At 38.8% G+C, this 24,040-nt stretch overlaps 1 protein-coding gene across 1 annotated transcript in view; it reads right to left on the bottom strand.

Annotated features, from left to right (window-relative positions):
• The window catches only part of NEK9 (NIMA related kinase 9), a 41,151-nt gene extending 20,981 nt beyond the window's left edge, over positions 1-20,170 (bottom strand). Inside the window, exons 1-9 of the mRNA XM_043982137.1 lie at positions 19,715-20,170; positions 16,029-16,206; positions 11,511-11,566; positions 10,888-10,958; positions 9,565-9,670; positions 6,920-7,051; positions 2,601-2,711; positions 1,897-1,961; positions 190-240 (exon numbers count right to left, since the gene is read on the bottom strand). Coding sequence (XP_043838072.1) covers positions 190-240; positions 1,897-1,961; positions 2,601-2,711; positions 6,920-7,051; positions 9,565-9,670; positions 10,888-10,958; positions 11,511-11,566; positions 16,029-16,206; positions 19,715-19,945 — 1,001 coding nt within the window. The 5' untranslated portion in view covers positions 19,946-20,170. The remainder of the gene's footprint in view (positions 1-189; positions 241-1,896; positions 1,962-2,600; positions 2,712-6,919; positions 7,052-9,564; positions 9,671-10,887; positions 10,959-11,510; positions 11,567-16,028; positions 16,207-19,714) is intronic.
• Positions 20,171-24,040: the final 3,870 nt, after the last annotated feature.

Here is a 24,040-nt window from a genome sequence, read left to right as displayed (position 1 = left end):
ATAGGATTTTGGCCACATACACCATGTTCTGTCTCAGAAATGAATGTCAAAAAGTTAAGCTAATGAGAACTCTGGCAAGATGCAAAAAACAAATGTCATTATACTAAACACAGACCAGAGAGAGGTAGTGAAAACAAATTAGGGTTAAGTCCACTTTATAAGATGCTTTACTAAATGTGGTACAGTTACCTCGGTCTCTTTGTTGGCCCATTAAGCAGTGTGACTTTTTCCTCCATCTCCCTGCCAGAAAAAAAGGTAAAAAAAAAAAATCAAACAATAAGATGCCAACATTTACTTTGTGACAATACCCTTTACAGAAATTGGTGGATTCCTGCTAGACCAGAAGATTATTGCTTCAGAGATGGGAAAGATCTTAGAGGTCATTTACCAACTCCTTCAATACAAAGATGAGGAAACTGAGTTCTAGAGTGATTAAATGACTTGCTCAAGGTCACATAGGTAATAAATGGCAGAACCAGGATACTCAGTCCCTCAGACTCTAAAGCCACAGAACCAAGATTAATATGATTAATCTGAATCCTTTCATAAATCATATGGTCTCGGTACAACCATAGCCTGTTGAACATGGTTAATTAGTTCCACAAAATAAAAATGTAGGTGAAATGACATTACTGAGGTCAATTAATTCCATGGGAATAATGCAATAAATGATATCACTGGATGATCAACTGAACAATAGCATCATGTATTTCACAACTTTATGGTGGGATTGGATTAAAAATGTATTAATGAGGGGCAGCTAGATGGCACAGGGGATAGAGCACCGGCCCTGGATTCAGAAGTACCTGAGTTCAAATCCGGCCTCAGACACTTAACACTTACTAGCTGTGTGACCTTGAGCAAGTCACTTAACCCCAATTGCCTCCCCCCCCAAAAAATGTATTAATGAGGGGCAGCTAGATGGCATAGTGGTTAAAGCACTAGCCCTGGATTCAGGAGGACCTGAGTTCAAATCTGGCCTCAGACATTTGACACCAGCTGTGTGGCCTGGGCAAGTCACTCAACCCTCACTGCCCCACCAAAAAAAAAAAGTATTAATGATATTATTGTGAAATGATGTTGGTCAGAGCAACATTACCTTCCCCTACCATAATGTTTGACTGATTTTGCTATCAGAGAGACAGCATGGTATGACAGGTAGGGTACTAGACTTGTAGTCATGAAGACCAGAGTTCAAATCCCACCTCAGACATGTATTAGTTGTGTGGCAAATCACATCATCTCTCTGTGCCTCAGTTTCTTTATCAGTAAAATGAGAGGGTTGCGTATGATGGCCTCTAAGATCCCTTCTACCTCTAAATCTATGACCCTATAAACTTTCCACAGGGTATGCCTCTACACTAAGAGATAATGGCCCTGTCATAATCTTTTTTTGGGGGGGGGGGGGCAGGGCAATGAGGGTTAAATGACTTGCCCACACAGCTGGTAAGTGTCAAGTGTCTGAGGCCAGGTTTAAACTCAGGTCCTCCTGAATCCAGGGCCAGTGCTTTATCCATTGTGCCATATAGCTGCCCCTGGCCCTGTCATAATTTGCAGCAGTAGACTGAATGCTAGTTCCTTTTGATTCAAAAGTATGAAGTAAGACCTCTTCCAGATAAAACATTATAGATTCATCAATATACTTTTAGAAAAACATAAGCCAGAAAGGTGAGAAACTTTGATTTTCCTCAACCAACTAGAGCAGAAATTCTGGTGGGAAATCATAACTTTAGACATAAGAGATATCAGGCATCAATCAGAGGATACACATACATACAAGTCTTTAACTGAGCACAAGCACTGAAGTGCCTTGGTTAGGTATTTCTGAGTAGGTCTCTTACTTGTCATACTTCAATGTTTTATGGAAAGGCACCAAAATGACCTGTTGGTATTTACCTCCTGCGCTTACTGAGCAATGGACAATCCAGAAGTTCATCAGCAGTGGGCCTCTTCTCAGGGTCCTGAGGGGAAAAATGAAGAAAAGATTTGTTTTCAAGGAAATGCTAGGTTCAGCATTTTACCTGCACTTAAGAAGGGCTCAACACTAGACAAAGGTCATTTGTTAAACAATGGCAGACCAACTTCTGGAAAGACAGAACACACCAGGCTCAACTTTTCAGCAGCTACATTCATATGTTAATGGTAGTATTTTATGTTTACTTGCCCACAGCAAATAAACTGACAGCATCAGGAGGTAGTCTGATTTATGTATATTCTGTAAGTAAACTATTTTGTACTACTGTGGAGCAGCAGACAAGAATTAAAATATATATTTAAATTAATCCCCTCAGGGAAACATTCACTAAATATTTTTGGTGGGGAAGGACATGGTACAAAAACTGTAAATTCTTCTGTGTACAGGTATGAACATATAGAACTCAGTGTTTTTTGTGCATACATATATATACGTGCATGTATTATATACAGAGATATACAATATATAAATACATATATCTTGCATATATTTATCTATATGTATGTGTGTGTATATCACTATACACATTCATACACACACGTTACTCTCTTGGTTGTTTTGTCTCTTAGCCTCAGTTTGTGGGGATAAGACAGAAAATAACAAACTGAAATCAAGTTATGCTCACCTGATCAAGGCATGAATGAACCATCTGGATCAACTCTAAAGAATAATGGCTTGAATCTACTTCCATGGCCCGGATCCCTTGAACAATCTTCACACACAGATTAAGAGGATTCTAGGGGTCAAGAATGAATGTGTCTTAAATTTTAAAAATTTTGTACAAACAGAAGCAATGCATCCAAAATTAGAAGGGAGGCAGAAAGCTGGGAAACAATTTTTATGGCTAGTACTTCTGATAAAGGCCTCATTTCTAAAATATATAGGGAACTAAATCAAATTTATAAGAATCCAAGTCATTCCCCAATTGAGAAATGGTCAAAGGATATGAACAGGCAGTTTTCTGATGAAGAAACCAAAGCTATCTATTCCCATATGAAAAAATGCTCTAAATCTCTAATGATTAGAGAGATGCAAATTAAAACAACTCTAAGGTACCACCTGACACCTATCAGATTAGCTAAAATTAAAAAAAAAAAGGAAAATAATAAATGTTGGAGAAACTGTAGAAAAATTGGAATACTAATGCATTGTTGGTGGAGCTGTGAACTGATCCAACATTCTGGAGAGCAATTTGGAATTATGCCCAAAGGGCTATAAAGCTGTGCATAGCCTTTGACCCAGCAATACCACTTTTGGGTCTTTTTCCCAAAGAGATCATGGAAAGGGGAGAGGGACCCACATGTACAAAAATATTTAAACCTGCTCTTTTTGTGGTGGCAAGGAATTGGAAGTTGAGGGGCTGCCCATCAATTGGGGAAAGGCTGGACAAGTTGTGGTATATGAATAAAATGGAATACTATTGTGTAAGAAATGATGAGCAGGAGGAGTTCAGAGAAACCTGGAGGGTCTTGCGTGGGCTGATGATGAGTGAGATGAGCAGAACCAGAAGAATATTGTACATAGTATCATCAACATTGAGTGTTGATCTACTGTGATAGATTATATTCTTCTCACCAATGCAATGGTACAGAAGAGTTCCAGGGAACTCATGATAGAAGAGGATCTCCAAATCCAGGAAACAAACAAACAAAAAAGAACTGTGGAGTATAGATGCTGAATGAACCATACTATTTCTTTTGTTTTTGGTGCTGTTGTTTTTCTATTTTGAGGTTTTTCGTCATTGCTCTGATTTTTCTCTTATAACATGACTAATGCAGAAATATGTTTAATGTTATTATGTGTGTGTGTGTATATATATATATATATATATATATATAACCTATATCAAATTACCTGCTGTCTAGGGGAGGGGGGAGGGAGGGGAGGGAAGGAGAAAAATCTGAAATTGGAAAGCTTGTATAAACAAAAGTTGAGAACTATCTTTACATGTAATGGGGAAAAAAATAAAATACTTTATTAATTAAAAAAAAGAATGAATGTGTCATCTTCAGTACAAAAGCACGATGCTATATAGACTGAGTTTTTTGGTTTTGTCATCTTTTTAAAGAAGTACTAATGGTTTTATGCCAATCTACCTTTTCTTACCCAATACCCCTTATGAACTACTAGAATACATTTTTTTTTTAGTGAGGCAATTGGGGTTAAGTGACTTGCCCAGGGTCACACAGCTAGTAAGTGTCAAGTGTCCGAGGAGGGATTTGAACTCAGGTACTCCTGACTCCAAGGCCAGTGCTCTATCCACTGCGCCATCCAGCTGCCCCTAGAATACATTTCTAAGATACCTGGTTAGAGTCAGAGGTATGGTTTGACTATTGTACTGAACATTGCAAGCTGACCAACATGTGGTACAAAAATCTTGACTATGGACTTCAAAATCACAATACTGCAACTGAGGTAGCCAAACACATAAATGAGAAGAAAATCATGACAAGACAAGGAAGAAGAGTCAAACCAAAAATTCTGGATGTGAGGGCAAGAAGGCATAACTCAGGGTATACCATAATCAGAACCTAGTGAAAAAGAAACATAGGACCTGGAAGTGATTGTACCTTGTTGTATTATGTAAGGAAATTACCCTGGGTAGATAAATATCAAAACTCAAGATACAAAAAAGATACTGAATAAGGGAGATAATGAATTAACAAAGAAGAAATGACTCAAAGTAAAATGTTAATTCACAAAATAAGACAACCATTGGTATGATGAGCTGGTTTTGTCTAGGAGAATTGGATTTGGGGGTATTATGGTTATTAGTAGACTGTGAAGCACGACAACATCTCATCTTGAACAATAGCACACAATGATTTTTTCTCCTTACCACAAACGCTCATGAAAATGACTTATAAAGCATCGGCCCTGGATTCAGGAGAACCTGAGTTCAAATCCGGCCTCAGACACTTAACACTTACTAGCTGTGTGACCCTAGGCAAGTCACTTAACCCCAATTGCCTCACACACACACACACACACACAAAAGGCAGTGAAGCATTAAATGATTTGCCCAGTTCCAGGATAGATCTAAAACACAGGTCTACGAACTCCAAGTTCCTTATATTAATTATTTGAGCACATTGCTTTCAATGGGTAACTCAAGTGAGAGAAAAATAAAGAATCATAATGACAATGACTATATTAGTAATACTACTCAAGTTCATGGTTGATATGGATTGTATACTGGAAACCTGATTGTTTTTGAGGTGCAGTATTTCTGAGTTTAGAATCTGATTTAATAAATGTGGTTTACGGATATAAAGAAACAGTTCTCAAACCCCACAAAACTGCAAACCATTAAAAACTCACCTCCAAGTCACTAATAATAAAAGAAATGAAAAATTAAAACAACTCTAAGGTTTCATTTCACACTAGACTGGCAAAAAGTCAATGTTGGAGGGTTAATAGGAAGAAGATAGGCACACGTATACTGTTGGTAAAGCTTGATCCAACCAATCTGTTAAACAATGCAGAATTATGCTTTTTAAAAAAAGAGGGGGGCAGCTAGAAGGCGCAGTGGATAGAGCACCGGCCCTGGAGTCAAGAGGACCTGAGTTCAAATCTGGCCTCAGACACTTGACACCTACTAGCTGTGTGACCCTGGGCAAGTCACTTAACCCCAATTGCCTCACAAAAAAAAAAAAAGAAAGAAAGAAAAAAAAGAGGGGAGGCAGCTAGGTGGCACAGTGGATAAAGCACTGGCCCTGGATTCAGGAGGACCTGAGTTCAAATCCAGATCCAAACACTTGACATGTACTAGCTGTGTGACCCTGGGCAAGTCACTTAACCCTCACTGCCCCACCAAAAAAAAAAAAAAAGACTGACTAAAATGTTCATACCCTTTGACTCAGAGATACTATTGCTAGACCTATGCCCCAAGAAGTTCAGACAGAAAGGTTTCACATGTACTAAAATATTAATAGCAACATTTTTTTTTGTGGTAGGAAACAAAGTAGGTACCCATCAGCTAGAGAATGGCTAAACGAGTTGTGATACATGAATGCTGTTTTACAATTCTGTAAGAAGTAATGAATATGAAGAATACAGAAAAGCTTAGGAGAACTTACATGAATTGCTGTATACTGAACTAAGCAGAACCAGGAAAACAACATATACAACAAATACAACAATGTAAATGGAAAGCACAATAAAAACTGAATGGTATAAAGCCCAAGCTTGGTCAGAGAAAAATGAAAAAATATATCTTTCTTCCTTCACTAGAGAGGGTGGGATATAGGGAGGAAGTAGAGACTATGGACATGGAATGACTCATATGCTGTCAGACATAACTGATATCTCATTTGGTTTTACTGAACTGAAAGCTCACTAGGTAGGAAAGGTTGTTTCAGGAGTTTCAGTTATGTTTAATTCTTCATGACCCATTTGGGGTTTTCTTGGCAAAGTTACTGCAATGGTTTGCTATTTCCTTATTCAGATCATTTTACAGATGAAGAAATTGAGGCAAACAGGGTGACATGATTTGCCCAGGGTCACTAAGTGTCTTGAGACAGAATTTGAACTCAGGTCTTCCAGACCTCAGACCTGATGCTCTGTCCACTTAGTCAACTAACTGCCCCTGTTGGGAAGGAGGAATGGGTATATTTGGAAATATATGTGATTTAAAAACAAAAGAAAACCGATCCAGTTCCCCAAACTACAACATTCTACCATCATCTTCAATTAATTTTTAAAGCTCATACCTGTTTTTAGATGATGATAATACTTGTGTTGCACTACCTACCTCACAGGGTTATGAGGAAAATTCTTTGTAAACTATAAAGCACCACACAAAAGTGATTTATCATCACAATACCACACACACTAAAATGAACAAACTTAACAAATTTAGAATCTCATAGGAAAATGCCATTACCCCCCCCCCCCATAAACCAACTTTTACCACCTTCATATAATAGAAACACACCAACTTACTGTTGCATCAAAGGTCCTCTTTAGGGTGAGCAGCTCAAAAATAACACAGCCGACTGCCCAGATATCAGACTTGAAATTATACTTCACGCCCTGGCAGAGTTCTGGAGACATGTAGTACGGGGTTCCCACAAGCTGAACAATAAAAACCAAACAAACAAACAAAAAAAATCAGAAAAAAAAATCACCTTCTAACAAGTCCAGTTTCCTAAGTCTCTTATTGCTTACAGCTCAATGTTAAACTTGATTTTTCAAGATTTTAGAGCCCTCAATCTAATTATAAATGTATGGTTCAGGGGGCAGCTAGGTGGCACAGAAGGATAACACACTAGTCCTGGATTCAGGAATACCTGAGTTCAAATCTGGCCTCAGACACTTGACACTTACTAGCTGTGTGACCTTGGGCAAGTCACTTAACCCTCACTGCCCCACCAAAAAAAAAAAGTATGGCTCATCTGAGGAAATATTATCAGTCTCTTCAGTTCAAACTTACTGAATGTCTGTTATATAAAAATATTCCTGCATAAAAAAAGTAGTGAAACCATTTGAGAGGCCCAAGTACTCTAGGATTTCATTTCCATCATGCAGAAGCCCACAAACATTTAAGCCACATTTCAAGCTTCAAAGACACAAATATGCTCACCAAAAGTTCACCAAAAGGAAAAAATTGCTGAAAGTGGGGTGAATAAAATGATTTGGTGGAGTTAGCTGTTCCAACAAAAATGCACTGCTCCCAAAAAAATTTTTATCATGTCCCAATATGAGATCTACTCCAATAATATGGCTTCCTACATTTGCTCCTATTTTGACAAGCATTTACAACTACTAGAATGGTTTTAGAAACATGATGTAGGTCTGCCAATATGTAGTCCTTCATATCCTAAAAAAAAAGGACTACGAGTGCTCCAATATGTACTTGTTTTTATTCAGTTTGAGTCATTATTTTTGTTCAGTTATTCAGTTTAAACCAACAAACAAATACATACTATGCACACCCTGTTTGGTACTGGAAGAGATACAAAGATATGGTTCTTGTTCTCATGGAGCATATAACATGGTAGAAGAGATATGGAACACAAATAACTGTAACACAAAATAGAATGTGGCGGGGCAGCTAGGTGGCGCAGTGGATAGAGCACTGGCCCTGGAATAAGGAGTACCTGAGTTCAAATCCGGCCTCAGACACTTAACACTTACTAGCTGTGGGACCCTGGGCAAGACGCTTAACCCCAATTGCCTCACTTAAAAAAAAAAAAATAGAATGTGGCAAGTCCACCAAAAAGATATACAAAGTTCTAGGTAAAGGCAAAGGAAAAAAGAACTTTCAATTTTCTGAGACTAGAAAAATGAGGGAAGGTTTCAGAAGAGGGGGCAACTCTTGAGTTAGGTTGTGAAGATGGGCAGTATTTTTTTTTTGGGGGGGAGGCGGAGCAATTGGGGTTAAGTGACTTGCCCAGGGTCACACAGCTAGTAAGTGTTAAGTGTCTGAGGCCAGATTTGAACTCAGGTCCTCCTGACTCCAGGGCTGGTGCTCTATCCACTGTGCCATCTAGCTGCCCCATCACTACTCTTTTTTAAACAGATGTTCCTCTGAGATCACAGTAGAATGGGGAGCCTATAGCTTAGTCTATATCAGATGCTTCTAAACAGACTGCTTTCTAAATATTATTTTTTATTTGTTGCTTATGGTTTGTCTTGGAACTAGGAACTTTGAAATAAAAGATACTGAGATTTCAAACACCTTGATCCAAGCATCAGTTAACACTCTCTCTCTCTCTCTCTCTCTCTCTCTCTCTCTCTCTCTCACTCACTCTCTCTCTCTCTCTCTCACACACACACACAGTGAAAAATGCCAAAGATCCTGGGAAGGGAAGGTATTACCAATTTTTTTAAAAAGTAAAACTTTTTAAAAGTTTAGATAAGTCTCTAACTAGATGGAGGGCAGCTAGGTGGTGAAGTGGATAGAGCACTGGGCCTGGAATCAGGAAGACCTGAGTTCAAATCTGGCTTCAGACACTTACTAGCTGTGTGATCCCGGGCAAATCACTTAACCCTGTTTGCCTTAGTTTTCTCATCTGTAAAATGAGCTGGAGAAGGAAATGGCAAAACCACTCCAGCATCTTTGCCAGGAAAACCCCAAATGAGATCACGAAGAGTTGAACACAACTGATATGACTGAACAAGGATAACTAGATGGTGCTCGGTGAGAATGTAAAATTAGGGCTGTGTATGGACAAAGACTCCTGAAAGCAGAAATATAAAAAAGACATTGTTAAGTACAAGAAAAAAGACTCCTGAAAACTTGCCTCTGGATAAATTATTACTAAATACTGACTTGAGGACTGTAAGACACATATAGTGCTGTGGAAAGAGCATTGCACTGGCTCCAGAGGATGAGGATCTGAGTTCAAAGCCCACCTCTGACACTAATTTTATGACTTTGGGCAAGTCACTTAACCTTTGTAGGCTTTAGTCTTCACATCTGTAAAATGAGGGGTTGCTCCAATTGCCTTTAAGGTCCTTTCCAATTCTAGGTCTAGGATGGTATGAATTAGATGGTAAAGACAAAGGATACAAAATGTCTGTATCCTGCAATAGAAAGTAAAGGATAAAACCACTAACTTAAGACGATGGCAATATATACTTACAGTTTCAGCCATGGAGTACTCAGAATTAAGTTTCTTTGCCAGCCCATAATCTCCAAGTTTTATTAGGTTTGCCTTAGTTAGGAAAATATTTAAAGTTTTTATATCTCTGGGGAAAAAAAAGACAGAACATATTAAATCCCTGTATTAGTTTTTTAATCTTATTTCTTTAGGGTTCAAAGTAACCATTCTAGTGACACTATTAATGTAGCACAAGCACTATCATATTACTACTCAGATCCTCTTGGGAGACGCTAGTCAAAGTCTCAATGCAATGGCTATCAACCTAACATACTGTATTTAACATCCAAAAAAAGGAACAAATAACTTCAATCTTTAAACTCTTCCACACCAATGAACCCCTAGAAGAAGGGTGGGAGAAAAAGATGATAAAAACCACGTTCTAGGTCACTTTGTTCCCTGCAGGCTACACTGCCTTTGTCAACTACAAACTTCTGGCAAATAGCTTTTCTCAGATCAAGAGACATGGAAGTCATTTTATTATCTTACTTTTAATTAGTTTCAGGATCTTTACCAAACCAAAGGAAAGAGACTCCAAGTCCCAGCACGCAATGTGGCCATACATGTTATCATTGTAGTCTTTACAGGCTACATTTCTAAATATGTGTTCTATGTGATGGCCTTAAAGTAAGTTCTATCTAGTTCATTCTTTGGCTTCCCTTGATGAAGGATGAGTACAATTCATAGTAATAAAACTAACTGCTTTGAGAAAAAAAGTAGCATCCAACAACCACCACTCAACAAGTATCAGAAAAGAAACACTATTATAATTAATCTTCACTTGTTAGTGATTTCCTCAACAAAAGTCTGTAGAATGGACATGGTCTCAAAATGGTCTTATTCCTTGATTAGGAAAGAAGGACAATATATATTGTCATAATAGGAAAAATAAGAATGTTTTATTTAAATTAAACAAAAGTAATGTGAGCACAAAAGAATAGTGCTTTCTAATCGTCTGAGTGCTTTGCATTTGAATTAACCTAACAACTTCCTGTGCAATCATGGGATAGGTTCATGAATTTATTGAAATCTAAAGTTTACAGCTTTCACTAGCAAATGAACATTAATGGTCTTAATTGGAGCTTAGCTTATTAGGAAGATGTGTCTACAGCACAAACATGGTTTAGTCTCAGGAACTAAGGATGACACCCACCATTAGTCACTCTTCTATCTTTAAATTTTATTCAATGAAAAAAGATGTGACTACTCTACCAAGAAAGCAAAAAATTCTTATGGAAGCACTGTCTATTTTATTCTCCCCCAACTATGGGCTCCTAGTTCATTGAACTTCTCTTAATTCATTACCTATGGAGTATCCCAGCTCTGTGGATGCAGCTCACTGCTGATACAATCTGAAATAGATACCAGACCACCATCTACAAAGACAGAGGAAATTATATTTTGTATTGAAACACAAAAATTCGCTGAAAAGAAAACACAAAGAAGCTGCAGCCAAAGCTGGATTCTGAGTCAAAGTAAATGTCCTTCTTGTTGGTTGAATAGCACATGACAAAACAGCAGACATGGAAAGCAAAAGCAGATCACCATCATAAAACAGCTTTAATGCAGTTACAAAGTACACCAGTGACACAGACTTTGTGAACTTTTGGAATGATACATGCTGGCAAGAAACCTAAGCAGGTTTCTAAGGAGAGCTATAGATAACAAAGCAATCAGTAAGCAGAAATGCAGCCTGGGAGAGCTCATAAAGCATCATTTTGTGGGGGGAAAAACTTAAAAGCAGCTACAAACAGCCCTCATCTTTACAAAAGACTGTACTCTTTTAGTCTCTTGAATGTCCCAAACCTAGAAAGGTTTTGACAGCAAACTGAGAGAACAGGTGAGAGGAGAGCAAACATAAGCAAAGAACCCCAGAAGTTAGAGTATTAAAGAACCATTCTAACCCCTTCCATAGTAATCTGAAATACCTCTTCCTCAAACAATTTGTCCTTCTGACGCAGGATTTTATCATATAGGTTTCCTCCTAAAATTAAACAATGGAAAAAAGGACATTTAGAGAAAAGCTCTGCTTAATTAACAGATTGATATTTAACTCCTTTATCTTTTGGTGCTTTAACCACCCACATAGGAAAGGCAGAGCTCTTGAAGCTTCTTCACAGGAAAAAACATCTCTTGGCTTTTCACTTCTTAAATACATTATCAAAATTTTCTCTCAGGCAGCATTTCCCAAATTATGGAAAGCTTTGGGTCTGAAAACATAGAGATAGAACCCATAAATACTGCTTAGGGGAAACTGAGGAACACCCCTAGAATAGAGTGGGAGAGACAAGGATATTTTAGTTCAAAAGAGAGAGAATTAATTACGGCTATTGTCATGCTGGAAAAATGTGCCACACAAACATACATGTATATGATTTCATATTCACCATTTTAGGAGGAAAATATTAAAATTCTCATGAAATCCCAATGCGCCTTGCATAAAGTGCTAAGATTCCACAGAACATAGCTGCCACAAAGAAGGGTTCCTTACCCCGACACCAAGGAGATTAACTGCCCAAAAAGCAAATGTGATATTTTTAGAAAAGACGACAGAGGACAAAAGACCCTTAAGTGAAAATACTGGGTATGATAAATAAAATTCAGGTCACATTGATCCTAAGATTTAAAGGGGGAAAGGATCTTAGAGATCCTCTAGTTCAAGCCTTGAGATGATTTTTTTTGTTTATTTTTGTTTTTTTTTTCTTTTCTTTGTTTTTGTAGGGCAATAAGGGTTAAGTGACTTGCCCAGGGTCACACAGCTAGTTAAGTGTCAAGTGTCTGAGGCTGGATTTGAACTCAGGTCCTCCGGAATCCAAGGCCAGTGCTTTATCCACTGCGCCACCTAGCTGCCCCAAGCCTTGAGATGATTAATACCATCTATTTGGCTTCCTCTGAAATTCCTTTACCAACCAGTGCCCTTTCTGCTGATGAGATGTTTTGGCATATTTAGTCCTTTTACTAGATCAAGTTGTTTGTTTTTTTTCTTGCTAAGTGTAAAATGTTTCTGCATGTAGGATCCATCCTCAAGTTCTCCCCAATCATTAACTGCCACCTAAATTACCTTCTTCCTACTGAATAAATGATTTTGATCACCTCTCTCCTGCACATTTCCCTATAGATACTGCTTTACTTTTTACTTGAAATTTTTTGGGGGGTGGGGCAATGAGGGCTAAGTGACTTGCCCAGGGTCACACAGCTGGCGTCAAGTGTCTGAGGCTGGATTTGAACTCAGGTCCTCCTGAATCCAGGGCCAGTGCTTTATCCACTGCGCCACCTAGCTGCCTTGCATTTCTAAATCACATTTCAAGCTTGGCTAAACTTTGCATCTTTAATACCCTGAAATTTAGTAAGTAAAAATTTCATTAACTCTATCATTTGCTTTCATTTATCCTAACCACAGGTAAAGAAATTAACTTTCTGCAGTTGCTACTAATTCAGAAAATCACAATACAACTTTCCAGATACACAAGATGGGAAATTATCTGAAAAGATGTGCTAAGACCTTTCTCTGATAAAGGAAAAGAAAGACAACAAACACGTATTAAGTACCTACTCTGCATCCAGCATTCTATTAGTACTGGGGAGATACAAAGTTCAGGTAAAGAGATGGTTCCTGTATTCAAAGAATTTACAGACTAAGAGAGAATAATTTGACTCCTGACTCTCCCCACCAAAATGAGGGGATCCAAACTGAGGATTTCCAAAATGGCTCCAAAATGGGCTGATAACTACATAATGAATTATTTGGTCATGGAAATAAATGAAACAACTTAAAAGTGAAAATGGGTAAATGAACTAAATATACAAAGTCATACTAATATAAAGTTAGGGAGAATGGAAGGTTAGTGTCTACATAACTATGGCTAAGGGATGAATTTATGACTAGCTTTTATTATTATAAAAGACAAAAGAGACTAGTTCAACTACACACAAATTTTTAAAAGTGCAGCTAGAAGTTACAGACTAAGGAATAAAAATATTTGCAGAAAACTTTTTTTGGGGGGGCGGGTCAATGAGGGTTAAGTGACTTGCCCAGGGTCACACAGCAAGTAAATATAAAGTGTCTTGAGGCCACATTTGAATCCAGGTCCTCCTGAATCCAGGGCCAGTGCTTTTTCCACTGTGCCACCTAGCTGCCCCTGCAAAATATCTTTAATAAAAGTCTTATATTCAAAATTTATGGGCAATTGGCACTAATCTATGAGATTAAGAATTGAACCTAAATATAAAAAATGTCTAAGGATATAGTTATCAAGAGAAGAAAAGCAAAATACCAACAACCACATACAAAAGTGCTTAAAATAAGTAATCAGAAAAACTGAAATCAATACAACTCTGAGCAAACACCTCATAGTCACCAAGTTGGTAAAAGATGGTTAAAGATGGAAAAATTCAGTGTTGAAGGGGCACTGGGAAAACAGGCACCATAATTCATTGCTGCTGGAACTAGTGAACTGGTTCAACCATTTTGAAAAACGATTTGGAATTATGCAAGAAAAGTTACAAAATTGTTCATACTCTTTGACCCAGCAATTGTACTCTTGATTTTATACTTCAATTCAGTAAAAATGTATTGAGTAACTACCATATGCAAGGCACTAAGAATAACAAAAACAGAAATAAAATATTCCCTACCACTGAAAACTTTCCATTTTTCTACAGGAATAATGGCATGTACACAAATAAGTACTATGTAAATAAGTATAGTACAAGGATATATATGGTAACTGGATAGATGAAAGAAGGGGTCAACAAAGGAGGCAGCACATGAGCTATATATTAAAAGAAGTTAATAATTCTGAAAGAAAGAGGTAAGAAGTGCATTCTGAATCTGGGAAATGGTTTGTGTGTATGCATGGAGGCAACTGAGTATCAAGTTCTGGGAACAGCTGGTGGTACAGCTGGGCTGGAATGCAGAGTTCATGAAAGAGAAGAGTAAAAAATAAGGTAGGAAAGATAGGTGGAAGGGCCTTCCAGATTATAGAGGGCCCTAAATTTCAGCCTAAACAGTTTTTAATCTACCCTAAAAACAATGAGGAGCTACTGAAAGTTTCTGAGCAGGAATTAACATAGCTGGATCCAGAACTTAGGGACCTATGACCTTATTTTAAGTTATATGGATAACGAATTGGAGAATGGAGAAAATGGCAACAGGAAGACTAATTAGATTATTACAGTAAGAGGTGATGAGAGTATGAACGTGTAATAATAAAAGCAACTAACCACCAGCAATTATACAGCACTTGCTATGTGCCCTGCACTCTAAGTGCTTTATAAGTATCATCTCATTTGATTAAAACTACCCTGGGAGGTAGGTGCTATTATTGTCTCTATTTTATAGATGAGGAAAGTGAGGTCAACAGAAATTAAGTGATTTCCTCAAGGTCACAAAGCTAGTAAGTATCAGGCTGAATTTGAAGCCAGGTTTTCCTGAGTTTCCTCTAGGCCCGACACTCTATGCACTATGTCACCTAGCTACCTCATTTAAAGTCATGGCTGTATGAGGAGAGAGGAAGAGATAGATGAAAGAAATGTTGTGGAGGTAAAAGAGACAATACTTGTCTATGACTACATATGGAGAATGAAGAAGAAGGAAGAATTAAGGATGGCTCTGAAGTTGCAAAGCTGGGAAGCTGGAAGTCCTCTTGATAGAAACATTTTGGAGGAATAGTAGATTGGGTAGGAGGTTGGACATGCTAAGTTTGAGATGCTTATAGGCAATTCAGAAGGCGCTAGCTGGCAGGAGTTGACCTATCTACACAAAAATATTCATAGCAGCATTTTTTGTAATAGCAAAAAAAGTGCCCAAGAACTGAGAAACTGCTCAACAAATTGTAAGTCTATAAACACAGTGGGCCATATGAAATGACTAAATGAAGAATTTAAATATGGGAGGACTTGTATGAAGTGATAGAGCGAACACAAAGTAGAATCTAAACAACCATAAACACAATTACTACAACTTTTCTACAAGAATGGCAAGAAAACTCAGATTAAAAACATAAGACAAGATTGTTACTAAATTATAAAGCATACTTTCATCCTTTCTCTTAAATCATGGGAAATAACTTCAGTATGAGGCTGCAGGCACTGTTAGTTACAAGTACTCTCTTCATGTTATTTTATTTAACTGTTTTGGGGATCTGTACATTGTAGACAATTCAAATGGGATTATGGTGGAGGTTTGGATCATGTTCTAAAACAAAAATTGCTAAAAAAAAATCTAAGAACTATGCTTCAGAGACAAAGCTATGACACTGTGGCAGAAATCCACACTCACAGAAGCAATTAATAGTCCCACTTATTTTTCTGTATCGTTGCAAAACACTGTGGGGACCAGATTAGTTCTCTTGAAAACATTTAAACTCCGTTATTACAGATGACAGTTCTTTTGTTCGATTAATAAAAGCTTCTTAGAGGAAATGTCACTTAAAATCTGTGCTTACCATTACAATACTCTAGTTCAATCAGCAAGGTGTTGTTGTCCATGAAGTGATTGTAGTAGGCAATGATGTTGTCATGTTGTAGCAGAGCCAGAATAACAATTTCGTTCAAGGCATCCCGACGTTCTTTCTCAGACAATCGGGTCAAATCAACTTCCTTCCACACAACCAATGAGTCATCCTACAATATAGTAACATTAAGGATGGTGCTTTCTTCTTTACTGGAAGTCAATGAATCCACACCTGGATCCATAAGCCTAGAAAGGCCAGATGGACAAACACTTGCTTATTTTTTTTTAACTTTAAAAGAAACAAAACAGATTTTAGGCAGAGACTATATATAATTATCCAGATTAGTAATCTCTGGTTAGGGAAAGGAAAATATTCAACAAACACCTGTTTGGTATGCCAGCTGATTTATGAAATGCAAGATCTAGGTCTGGAACAAGGCAGACAACATGCACTAGGATAGAATGTCTTTGAATTCCAACAGAGGGATACTATAATGAGAATAGTGGTGGTAGAAGAGGTAACAGGGAAGCAAGAAGTACTAATAATCAGCATTTATACATTCTTTTAAGGTCTGCAAAATGCTTCACATATCCTATTTGTTAAGAGAGCATTAACTATTCTAATTCGAATGTCTTAACATCATGAAAGTATTGAATTAAATTCAAGTGGTATAGGGGCGGCTAGGTGGCACAGTGGATAAAGTACTGGCCCTGGATTCAGGAGTACCAGAGTTCAAATCTGGCCTCAGACACTTGACACTTACTAGCTGTGTGACCCTGGTCAAGTCACTTAACCCCCATTGTCCTGCTTTAAAAAAAATTAAAAAAAAATAAATTCAAGTGGTATAAAACTTAAGCTAGCGTCTCCATCATCCTCTTAAGCTTGTAGTTTAAGTATAAACTCCTTCAAGGCACTCACTTTACCTTTTCCTATTCTACATCTCCTACCATAGCTCTTCACAAATCCTCTAATCTAGCCATGTAAACCCACTTGCTACTCCCCATGTCCAGAATTAGCACTCTGCTACTCCCCTTACCACTCGCCCTGCCCCAAAATTGCTCCAACTCTTGAAATGAAACTCAAAATTTCATCTCTTCTAGAACCTTTTAGATTTGAGAAAGAACTCTAATCAGCACCTTCATTTTACAGATGAGGAAACTGAGGAACAGAGAAACGAAGAGCCTCAGTTTCTACATCTATAAAATGGGAATAATAGTACTAATATCACCTGCCTCATGAGACTGTTCTGAAGAAAAGGCTTTTCAAACTTTAAAGCAGAAATGTCAAATTCATAGGCTGCAAACATCAGCAGGCCTGAAACAAATTAAAATGTAAATGGAAAATGTTTAACAAAATAAAAATACAACATAGATATTAACTTGAGGTTTTCTAAGTCAATATGTGGCCAACAGGGATCTATTTATATTTTGAGTTTGACACCACTGCCTTAAAGTACTATATAAATGTGAGTTAGAGATCAGAACTGAACCTATAATTTCAATCACATGGGGAACTACTCTATGAGCAAACTCCTACCAGTGCAGACTGACATCTTCTCTGTCACTTATAGTCTAAGAGAGTTGCTTAGAGCAATGGTGTCAAACTCAAAAAGATATAGATCACTGCAATGAGACACTGACTTAGAAAACCACAAATTAACATGCTGTATTTTTTTTTTAAACATAATTTGGTTCTGGTACTTTTGCCAGCTGCCTGCACAGAATCTGACACCTCTGGCTCAAAGCATCAAGAGTTTAAGTAACTTGCCCAGGGTCACATAGCCAGTATGTGTCAGAGATAGAACTTGAACCAGTCTTACTGGTCTCTTGGGCTAGCTTTCTTGATCTTGATCAGATAACATCTTTCATCTCCCAACAAGCTTACAGTGAGGGAAAATTTAAAAACCTGAGAAATAACAATCTCATAAATGCAAAATATGGATATTTTTACTTATTCAAAGCATCTCTGCAATCCTCTCATAAAAGATGCTTCATGAATATAGGACATTTAAGAGCCTCTTCCAAAAGCTGGGGGGGAGGGCCAGAGAGGGAAGGGTTTTCTCATCTGCTTTCTACACAATCTGCTTACATTCCTCTTTTACTGATACTTTGAAGATCTCCATTTCCTTATCCTCAAATGAAGAAACTGTTCTGTATGACTAAAGGGCCCAACTGGCTCTAAATTCTATAAATACACACTAGGGCTTAAGTTCAAGACAGAGAACTATGGATGAAAAAAAAAAAATTCCAGTATACTTAGGGCCATCAACGTTTAAGTGTTCAGAATTTGAACTTTTTGAGTCTGTAACATTGACTTTAGGGGTACAACCAAAAGTCCCTAAGCTTACTTCAGAACTCTGAGTCACCCATACAGGGTACAGGCATCTTATGAGAAACACTGCTGGAGAAAACAACCAATGAATCCTAAAGTAGCTAGAACTTCCCAATGGCCTCCAAGAAAATCCTAGGTTGTGTGGGTATGTCAGAATTGCAATGACTTTTTTGGGGGGGTTGGGGGCTGTTCAGAGAGGGACTACTGCAGAAGAAAGGCACAAGACTGGGAAGACTATTGAGAGATCTGGCCATTTGGGAATCATATTATGCAAAAGCTGTTTAGAAACTTGTTTTAGTATGAAAGGAAGGAAAACTTAATTAGCAGCAGGCATTCATGACAATGCCATTGTTCACACTTTGATCAAAATGGCAGGTAACCAATGGCAATAGTCTCCCAGTGAAGGGGATATGAAAGCCAGAAAGATAAAGAGGACACCAAGCATCATGCCCCACTGGAATCTGATAAACATCAACTGATGCTGAGCTAGTCTAGTCAGGAGATGATAATGCTAGTGATTTGGGAGAGGACACAAGGTGGGTAAGAATGTTCTACATAAGGGAAGAGAAAAGGGAAAAGGGAGAGAAGAATGGTACCGGGAAAGGTAGAGGAAAGCAGGAGTACTTAGTAAGAAAGAGAAAGGGTTAGGTAAAAAACAAATTCTTTTCTTTTTATAGATGAGAAAGGACTGGAGATAATCTAGCAGAGCTCATTCATTTTAGAGATGACCACACAGAGGCACAGTGAGGTTAAGAGCCTCCCTTTCTACACCTATTGGATGAGGCTAAGAGATGAGGAAGGGGAAAAGGAAGAGCAACAGGAAAGAGAACTCAGAAAAGAAAGAGAAGAGGGGAAGACTGGGGGAAAGGAAGAGTCAGAGAAAGGGGAAAAGGAAGGATTGGGGAATTTTTTTTCAGAGCTGAACAAGGACTCTCGTAGTAATCTAGTAGAGCTCCTTCATTTTATAGATGAGGAAACTGAGGAACGGACGGACGAAGAGCCTCAGATAATAAATGCTGAAAGGGGAAAAGAAGAAAAGGAAAAGGAGAGAAGAAAAAGGTAAGGGTAAAAAAAGAGGAAAAGGAAGAGTTAGGAGAAAGGGAAGGATTAGGAAAAATTCTTTTTTTCTTTTTAGAGTTTCGAAAGGTCTCTAGAAATAATAGTTGTTTCACTTTACAGATGAAGAAAGTGAGGAAGAGAGATAAAGTGCCTCAGTTTCTAGATCTATAAGATGGGAATACTGGAAGGAGAAAGGGAAACGGGATAGGGCAGAGAACGGGGCAAGGGACGGGGAGGAAGGGCAGGGCCGCGGGGCAGGCGGCTCGGGGGCTCCGGCTGCGCTCTACCTCGGTGCGGCGGTACAGCGTGGCCTCCCCGAAGGCGCCCCGGCCCAGGACGCGGATGGGGATGTAATGCAACTCCTCCTGCTCCATCGGGAAGCCGCCCCCGGGGCGGGCGGCTGAGCCGGGGCCGGGGCTGGACACGGAGCCGCCGGAACCGCCGCCGCCGCCGGACTCGCTCCCGAAGTCAGAGTTGATGGAGTCGCAGTGTCGCTCGTACTCGCCCAGCACCGACATGGCGGAGGCAACTTCGCCGAGACCGGCGGGGCCCTAGAAGGGAGGGGGGCGGATCTTGAGAGTGAAGGTGGATGTCGGGGAAGGCCCCGGCAAAGGCCAGACCGGGCCGAGCAGTGGCGACGACTGCCCGTGTCTCAGCGTCTGCACCGCAGCTCCGCTAGCCTCGCAGATGCATGAGCTTCCATGTTGGCCCTCTCTGCGCCCGACCCGGAAGTATTTGTGTCCTCTTCCGGTGCGGAGCCTTTTCCTTCCTGTCTCTGCTCCTGTCTTTCTAGTCGTGGTCCTTCCTATCTAGGGGAATAAAGCAACGTTCCCTACCTGCCTTGGTGGCGGGAGCAGAGGCAGTGCGGGGACATTAGGACACCTCGGAGTTTGGGGGAGCACGTCGATCGGAAGGATGAAGCACCAGGGACTTTGGGACGGGGGAAGGGATCCCAGCTGTTGTTGGGATACGAGGGACCTTTGGAGGTCACCTCAGCCAAGCTCACCCCTCTACTGCAATGCGTACCCCGGGGGGACCCCTGGCAGAGGATGGGGAGCTCAGCCTCCCCGAGGAGCCCGGGGCCTTGTTGTCGGACAGTTCTTACTGTTAGCAATTAGCCACAACTATATTGTTAGCAGTGACACTGTTAATAGATTCTTTCCACCGGACTAACATTAGCTTCTACGAGTTCACAGTTCAGTCCTCATTGTCTTAAGCAGGAGAACCATCTGTACCCTTCCTAAGCCCGTACCATGTTTAATAATAAATCAAGTAGTAAAAAGCAAAACGCTTTTGAAGAAGGTGAAGATGTTCTGCATAACACCACATTATGACATATATTGAATTGCTTGATTTCATAGGGAGAGTTGAGGAGGGAGGAAGAAAAATTTAGAAAACAGAATTAACTCAAAGACCTTAACCTCATCAGAATGGGCTCAAGGAGGGAATAACACACACACCCAATTGGGAAGAGTAATCTATTTAACCCTACAGGAAAGTAGGAGGGCAAGAGGATAAGCAGGGAAGGGTGAATGAAGGGAGGGTAGAGCAGGGGAGGGGGCAGTCAGTAGCAAAACACTTTTGAGGAGGAATAGGGCAAAATAAGATAGACAATAGAGTAAATATCATTGGAAGAGAATGGGATGGAGAGAAATTGTTATAATTGACTACAATGTCAAAACGTATGGTACCTACTCTGCTGCGCTATTGTGAAGAAAATTCTGTCAAGTTCAAGGTACTATATAAAAATTATGATGAACAGGATGCTATCAGAAAAACCTGGAAAGACCCACATGAACTGAAGCAGAGAGAAATGTACTGTATACAAAATAACAGCATTAGTGTAAGATGATCTGCTGGGAAGCATGTGGTTATTTTCTGCAAGGCAATGATCCAATATAACTCTGAAGAACTTATGCAAATTGCAGTCCGTCTACAGAGAAAGAATTGATGATACCTGAAAACAGACTGAAACACATTTTTTTTTGACAATTCCTTAATCTGAAGTTTTGTTTTTATCTGTTTTCTCTCACAACCTAGCTAATGTAAAATTGTTTTCCATGACTACTCATGTATAATTTACATTGAATTGGTTGAGTTCTTGGGGTGGGGGTGGGAAGGGAGGGAGAAAGGGAAGTTGGAACACAAAGGTTTTTTAAAAATTGATGTAAAAATTTGCTTTTACATGTAATTTGGAAAATAAAATTCTATAATAATAATAATAATAAATCAAGTAAAGTCAACAAGGATTTCTAAAAGTGTCTATTATGGGCCAGACACTGGCCTGGACTAGTTGTTGTTTTTCCTTATGTTGAGCGGAAATCATGATTTATTATAGCTAGTATTTATATTGTTATATAACTTAACTCATTCGATGCTTACAGCAACCCTGTGGGTTTCAAACTATTATCCCTCCCCCGTTTTACAGGTGAGCAAACAGCCTGAGAGGCTCAGTGACTTTTGTCCCAAGGATCACATAGTTGGGAAGTGTCTGAAGCAGTATTTGAATTGGGAATTCTAAATCTGGTGCCCTATCCCCTGTGTTACCTAGACAGCTAGACAGCTGCTTTAACATCATATTGTAATAAAAAACTGTCCCAACTATGGAGCTTTTACGTGAAGGGACAAGCAAAGGGAAATTCTGTTCTGCATTTGATTTTCATCAATGAGGAGGAAGAGTTTGCTGGAGTGGAAGTGATGGGAAGTGGTGAGGAAAGGAAATGACCACTCAACCTGTGAAAGAAAAGTAGAAAATTAGAGATAATGTGTTCTAGATCTCAGGAAATTAGATTTAAAATGTATCCTAGATCTTAGGAAAGTAGATTTAAAAGGATTTAGAGAAGATAGGTGGAATCCAAAAAATAAAATTCTACATGGGAAGTTAGCCCCATAGGATGGGAGAATGAATTCTTTAGATAGAAATAGCTGTGTGTGTCTTTTTTTTAAAGGAAACTGATGTAGATGCAGGGGGAAATTGATCCATCATCATAGAATGTAAAAAAGACAAATACATTTATAGGAGATGGAAACAAATACAAGCAGTGGAGAACAAATAAAAGAGTATGTCAAAGTCCTGTAAAAATGAGGTTAGGCTGAGCCAAAGCTGCCAAGCAAAGCTAATGCAAAGGACAGAGGAAAAAGGAAGAGGGTGGGGGTGGGAAGTATGGCTTTAAGTAAATAAATAAATGTGTGTGTGTGTGTATGTATATATATGTGTACACACACACACACACATATATATATATATATATATAGAGAGAGAGAGAGAGAGAGAGAGAGAGAGAAAGAGAGAGAGAGAGAGAGAGAGAGAGAGAGAGAGAGAGAGAGAGAGAGAGAGAGAGAGAGAGAGAGGACTAGCTATGTGACCCTGGGCAAGTCACAACCCTGACTGCCTTGCAAAAAAAAAAATGAATGAATTGATTTATTAATTCATATATTGAGGAAAAGGAGGATCAAAAAAGAAATTGAACAACCTCCTGTGTAGGTAGGATGATGAAGAATGGTGAGATGGCACAGTTATTCAATGCATTCTCTACTAGGAGGATGATCTTTGCTGTAGCAAGTACTGGTGGAGAAAAAACAAATAATAGGGAGTTGATACCCATAGTAAGTAAAGATATAGCAAAATAACAATATATCTGCCCTTAATATATACAACTAGTCCTTTGTCTTTCATTCTTGAAGAGGACCATGACAGATGAAGAGATGTAAGTTAGATGGATGGAGGAATTAAAAAGCATTTATCAAGTGCTTACTAGGTGCAAAGCACTAGGAATACCAAAACTGTACAGTCCTTGCTTGTAAACAGCTCACATTCTAATAGGGAAGTTTCAGCAGCAGGTCAGATGGAAAGGACCCAGGATTCTTAGGGTATAGTGATAAAGCAGATGGTAATACATCTTTTTGAATGTTATTTCCATTGATAAAACCATTTCCATTCCTGATGTTGAAACATTTGACAGGATTTTGGCAGTCAAAGATAGAACTTTAATCCAAATTACAGATCTAGCCAGTTAGTAACTAAACAAATACCATTTCCACCAGGACAAAGCCAACTGAGAGAGCCAGATGTGCAGAACTGGCAGGAAGGGTGACAATCACTGAATAAAAAAGGCAGAAATGTAAATTATTTGCAGGTTATGCAGAAGAGCAGAATAATGCATCCATATGCACACTATGATTATAAGGCAAGTTCTATATTTCAAGGTCCAGTGCTCTAGTGCTTTTTTCAAGTAACACTTTTCACTTCAAAACCATTATTCATATAACTTCTTAGCAAAAAAACCAAACAAACCCATAAATATATACATATGTGTGTATATATAAATTTTGCCTGAGATATGAACAATTTGGTCAGAGCTTGAGAGCATTCTTTTATAGTAAAGTCTTTTTTTGTTTGTTTTGGTGGGGCAATGAGGGTTAAGTGACTTGCCCAGGGTCACACGGCTAGTAAATGTCAAGTGTCTGAGGCTGGATTTGAACTCAGGTACTCCTGAATCCAGGGCTGGTGCTTTATCCACTGTGCCACCTAGCTGCCCCCCTATAGTAAACTCAATTTAAATAACAACTCACATACACGGAAGTCAAGTTGATAAATCATCAAGCATTTATTA

The sequence above is a fragment of the Dromiciops gliroides genome, chromosome 2 (genome assembly GCF_019393635.1).
Source record: "Dromiciops gliroides isolate mDroGli1 chromosome 2, mDroGli1.pri, whole genome shotgun sequence".
In the NCBI taxonomy this organism is placed as follows: Eukaryota; Metazoa; Chordata; class Mammalia; order Microbiotheria; family Microbiotheriidae; genus Dromiciops; species Dromiciops gliroides.
Note: the sequence above shows the minus strand (reverse complement) of the source record. Positions and strands in the feature narration are given on the sequence as shown.